Source organism: Gymnoscopelus microlampas (genome assembly GCF_963454915.1).
Source record: "Gymnoscopelus microlampas genome assembly, chromosome: 17".
In the NCBI taxonomy this organism is placed as follows: domain Eukaryota; kingdom Metazoa; phylum Chordata; class Actinopteri; order Myctophiformes; family Myctophidae; genus Gymnoscopelus; species Gymnoscopelus microlampas.
In genome coordinates this window covers 14,350,789-14,356,516 of record NC_139954.1, presented here as the reverse complement: position 1 = coordinate 14,356,516, position 5,728 = coordinate 14,350,789, and the positions used below count along the sequence as shown (strand labels likewise).

General features: G+C 40.3%; 1 protein-coding gene across 1 annotated transcript in view; it reads left to right on the top strand.

Moving 5' to 3' along the window:
• The window catches only part of slc40a1 (solute carrier family 40 member 1), a 10,727-nt gene extending 6,113 nt beyond the window's left edge, over positions 1–4,614 (top strand). The window contains exon 8 of the mRNA XM_084083711.1: positions 713–4,614. Within this exon, the coding sequence (XP_083939837.1) occupies positions 713–1,032 (320 nt within the window). The 3' untranslated portion in view covers positions 1,033–4,614. The remainder of the gene's footprint in view (positions 1–712) is intronic.
• The last annotated feature ends 1,114 nt before the right edge of the window (positions 4,615–5,728 follow it).

Here is a 5,728-nt window from a genome sequence, read left to right as displayed (position 1 = left end):
CATTAACCCACAGAAATGTGGTGAGTTAAAAAGTAAAGCAAAAAAATCTAATCCTGATAACCAAGAATGATTATCATAACAAAACTTAACAGCAACAAGCAATAATTGTACTCCCCTGAGAGGTTGTTGTAATCTTGATACACACTGAAATGCTTGACATGCATTTGATGTTTGTACAACTTGAATGTATCTTACAACAATAGCAATAATAGTTTAGGGTTAGTTAGCACAACATAAATGAAAAAAGCAAAATAAATAAATTATTGAAACCAGTAAAAGTGCAATAATACAGTATAATAAAATACAGTCACGTTGTAGTTTGGCATAGAAAATTGACAATTATTTTGTGCAGTTGGCAGATGACAGAATGCCTCCTTTATTGGTGTACCTCAGCTTATTTAATAAGCTTGTTAAAAGGTACATTTTCCGATGATGACTTCCAAAAGTATCCCAAACTAGAAAAGGTAGTCCATAGGTTGAAGTTTTCCTCTAGTCAGCGGCATTGACAGGAAGGTCTCTCCGGATCTGAAGTGAATGTCAAAGCAATATTGGCAACCTTTGACGCCAATAACATTGGCTGATAATTATCAACTGATTGCTGTGGCGCTCCGCTTATAGTTGTTTTTATGTGGCAGTAAAAATACCATTAAAACAGTTGACTGTTGAACCCTCTTAACAAATGTTGACCTCGCTCTCACTTTCTGCTCTCTAGGTCTGTGGTCCTTTGACCTGACTGTGACCCAGCTCATCCAAGAGAATGTGATCGAATCGGAGCGCGGGGTGATCAACGGTGTCCAGAATTCCATGAACTACCTCCTGGACCTGCTGCACTTCATCATGGTGATTCTGGCCCCCAAACCAGAGACCTTTGGCCTTCTGGTGATCATCTCCGTCTCCTTCGTGGCCATGGGCCACCTCATGTACTTTAGGTTTGCATTCAACACCCTGGGCAACCGCCTCTTCCTCTGCTGCTCGCCGGAGCAGAAGACAGAGGCAGTGGACAGCCCCTCACTTCCTACTGCCGCTGTGTAACCACCATTAAAGAGACTGTCCCACGGTACATATATATCTCAGAAGCCATCCTTCACACATGCTCCTGCTCTGTCCATCTAACTAACATGCTTGCTTGCTAGCCGTCAGGAAACTAATGCTAATAATGTAAGCCCAGTCCAATGGTGGAAACCTGTGTGAGCTGTTGTAAGCTGTTGATGCAGGAGTAGCCATTAGCAGAGTGAGGTGAGTAGGTTGCTTACTTGCCGTCTTATAGAAAACTAACCCATTCTAGAATAGGTCGCAGCTTGGATAAGCTCTCTCTCGTACCCTGGTGCACAGGGTAAGAGAGTTCAAAACTCAGCACCCTTCTGCCATAGGCCTGCAGGCTATGGTCGATTTGGGGACCTCAGCCACGGTTTAAGAAACCAGGGGAAAAGGCACTGTAAAATAGATAATCTCCTCAAGGCCTTGATCTGGCTGTATGGTTTTTACATGGTGCTTCAGTTTAAGAAAGGGCAGAATGGGGGAGAAATAGCGCAGACATGTTAAGCATGCATGGTGGCTTGAGTACAGAGGAACAGTCACTGCAGATCTCATAAAGCAGATCATTCCTCTGTTTAGTGTTTTGACATTTAACTTATATCTGGTTCTCAGTCATTATATTGGTGCTGTAGCTTTTTATTCTAGTCACCATTTCTCCTCTGATAGCCAAGTGTTGCTTTTGTCAGCTTAAGCAAATGATTGTAGCGTTGGTGGCTTCCTTCAGGGGGTTTAATGCTCTTGCTCATTTAACCAAACACAAAGCTGGGATCAAGCCTCTTTAATACATGGTTAAAAGGGTTATGCAAACTATTTATTCAGGAAATGGTGGGTTGTTGTTTTTTTTCTTCTCTTTTTTTTATAAATGTATCATCAGTATTGTCTCGGTTGTGCCATAACAGACAGAAATGAAAAATCCTATGCATCCACATCCACAACGCTCTCAGCTCTCTAAGTACCAAAGTGGAAGTTATTATATGGCATGAAAGGAAGTGAGGGAAGACCAATTATCTATATAAAGCATTCCAAATACACTTTTTTGTGTCAGTCGATGACACTTGTGTGAGTTCTCTAAAGCCTAAAACAGCGACACTTTGTGCAGTTAGGCTTACCACTTTCGTAAACCCCATAGTGCACCTAAATATTTTCAACATACTGTTGAGATTGTATATTGTTTCTTTTTACTAGTAGTTTACAAAATGTGACTGTTGTGTCGCCAATAGATTTTGTGTGTTTGAGTTCTAATCATGATTGTTGTTACACAGGCACTTTAAGAGATTGACATCTATCCATGAACCCATTAGATCAGGTATATTGTTAACATTTCCCCCCCTTTTTTTTGCACACGGCTGAAATCCTGACCTCTCCTCTTGCACAATCGTTCCCCCTCCCAGTCTTAGGTTACCTTGCAATCTGTTCCAGTCACTTGACAGTTCAAAAACAAGGCACATAGAAAAATGTTCGACAACATGCTCTCACATGGGAAAAACTACCTTTTCCTGTGGATAACCTTGAATAGCCCCCTCTCTCTCTCTGTGGCGACCTCAAATACCCCATCTCCAGTTATACCGCCCAGTCAGCAATCCTTAAGCTGTCTCAGTTTACCACGTCTGCCTGCCAACAAACCCTAGACCAGTGCTTTTTTGCTCATCTAGTATTATTGGTGTTTATGCTGTAACTTCCAACTTCTGTTGAAAGTACATCTGAAGTGCGGCTACTTTTCAGTCAACTCTTTGGGATTTTGGAGTAACGCCTAATTTACTCTCTGTAGAGCGACGGTGTTACTTGCTGACAAGCAACAGTTTACAATCTAATTGTCGACAAGAGACACCGCTGTGCGATGGAGTATACAGATTAAGTGTTCTATTTAGAGAAAAAAAAGTATCCCACAAAGACATGCACTCAAGAGCTTTGGCAGAAACGTTCATATTTGTCATGTAAATATTTCTGTATGGCTCTTGCAATTAAATCATTATCACCGAGTTTTATGTATATAGTAGGCTGTAAAGTCTTCATAAGCTGTTATTATAACAACCGGACACGGACATCAGTGTGCACTGTGCAGACTTCCTTCATGTCTGTAAATAAGTAAATCAAAGTGAAGTAAAAGGGGGTGAATCCTAAATATTTACAAAAGTAGCAGCATCTCTATCTCAAAAACTCTGACCTATAAACACCATTGCAGTGGTTTCTGAAGCCTTATACTCCAAACTTGCCTTGACAGCTGTTTTGTACGCACGCACACACACACACACACACACACACACACACACACACACACACACACACACACACACACACACACACACACACACACACACACACAGAGACACAGACACGCAGAGGTTCAGGTTAGGCTCCAAGGTCTAGGTTATTAGTCCACCACACTCTTGAAAGCCACTAGCCAGTCTAACTTTGATGGCTGGGAGCAAAAATATTATGGTTGGAAACAGAGGCAGCCCAGAACAGATGTGGAGTACAGTAGGACCATTCTTTGCCCAGGGTTACTACTCAGCTTGTTGGGAGGTGGTGGTTGAGTTAGAGGTGTGGAGGTATCCTGCACAATTATGGTGTTTCACGGCAGAATCTAGACTCTGCTTTCATTCTAGGGCAGGGGTCTTCAACAGGGGGTCCGGGACCCCCAGGGGGTCCTCAGAGTTACTACAGGGGGTCCGCCAAAATCTTTGTGTGATTATATCATTTTTTTCCTCAACTCGAACCCTAGCAAACCTATTCCGAAGAGAACTTTAGCCAAAAATAGCAGATCTACAAGCTTGTAGATCGGCTATCTTTTGGTAAAGAGGTATAGGTGTAGAGGGAAAAAAGAGCTGAAGAGCAGAAGTAAACAAAAAAAGTTTCATCTGAAACTCAATTTTATACAGTATAGAGGGGGTCCCTGCTTCATCTCTCTCTCAGCTAGGGGGTCTTTGGGCTGAAAACATTGAAGACCCCTGTTCTAGGGTTATGGCCTGCACAAAGCCACTGATCTGTCATTTGTCACAATGCTGATTCAGGAATATTTCTATGTACATGGCCATATATGTAATATTAGCTATTCTTCTTCCATTCAAACTAACTGTCTGTCAGTATAAACAGTGAAATACATGTTTGAAAAAAACTGTATACATATTTTGTGTGCTGTTGTCGGATTATATTTTGTGTGCAATTGTCGTATACCTTTCTTGCCTGGAAATGATGGAATTTTCTTTTCTTTTCTTTTTTTTACATTTGTTTTTATATACCTAGTGTTAACATTTTGTTTTTAATTGAGGTTTTCTTATCGATTTGTTTGTAAAAATTGTGAAATTGTTTTCTCTGCCTCCTGTATACAAAGCAATCCTCTTTCAATAGGCTTGTAATTTTGAGCACAAAGATGCATATGTATCATGCTTGTATAGATATCGCCAGTGTTATTGTATAATTAATTAGTAAAGTAGACAAAAACTTTAAATCAGCGAATAATCAAAGCTTGTAGTACTGAAAGTCAATTAAATTGTAACAATCGCACTCCATTGAAGATGAGGATGTTTATTACGGCTTGTATTGCATGAGGTCAATTCAATAAAGAAAACCATATCAACAGTCTGTTTCCCAAGATGCCTGATTGTACATACATAATTTTGTCTATAAAGTGCAATAGACTAAATGATCCATTGTTTGTTTAATACAGTGTTTCTGAACATTTTTGGGGCCAGTGCCCCCTATCCAATATCCAGGTCCCTTATCACCCACCATGCCCAATTAAAATGTAGGCTTATTTTTTATTGTTTTATTGTGTTACTTATATAATTTAGAGAACATGTCATCGATTTCCAAATATTCTATTTGACATTAAACTGGACTGTTAGTATGTGATTATTATGTAATTATTAGCCTACTTTTCAGGGAGAGAAAAAAAGGCTGTTACGATTATCATGTCAGTATCATGGTCAGTGTCATGTCAGTGTCATGGTCAGTATCATAGTCAGTGTCATGGTCAGTATCATGTCAGTGCCATAGTCAGTATCATGGTCAGTATGTATCATGTCAGTGTCATGGTCACTATCATGTCAGTATCATGTCAGTTTCATGGTCAGTATCATTGTCAGTATGATGTAGTGCTTAATTTGTGCCGGAGCAAGCCGGAGCTAGCTCCAGAACCTCTTTGATTGGTACCGGCACCTTTTTGTTTGGACCCGGCACCTCTTTGATTGGATCCAGCACCTTTCCTGTCAATTAAAATTTATAAATAAACTGTGTTGTTATCTTATCTCTGTTCTCTCTGTGTTTTATTTCTCTCTGAAGTGATGCCTTTTTGCTTATTTTTTATGCATTTTAATCAGAAAAAAATAAAACAGGGGAAAAAAGTGATTTACGGAGTCCCGTGTCACACCACGCAATGCGTAATGAGTTGTTTTGTTTCCGCACCGGCGCTGTCCGCACTCAAGAGGTAAACAGGTGGTTTACGAGGGAGCGTCAAAGAGACAAACAAAACGGTTAACTTTTTTCAAACCAGTAGGAGTAAAGTAAGAAGTAGGAATATGGAGGAAGCGGGCTCTATGGATGTTGTGTGGGCGGTTTTCAACAGATAAACTGAAAGGTAAGAATACGTTGTTTATTGCTATTTTCTGTTGTGCAGTGTTTTGATTGGGAACGATGTTTGTGCTGTGAAGTTATGAGTGTTTGGCAAGTGAAAACGTGTGGAGTTGTATGCAGT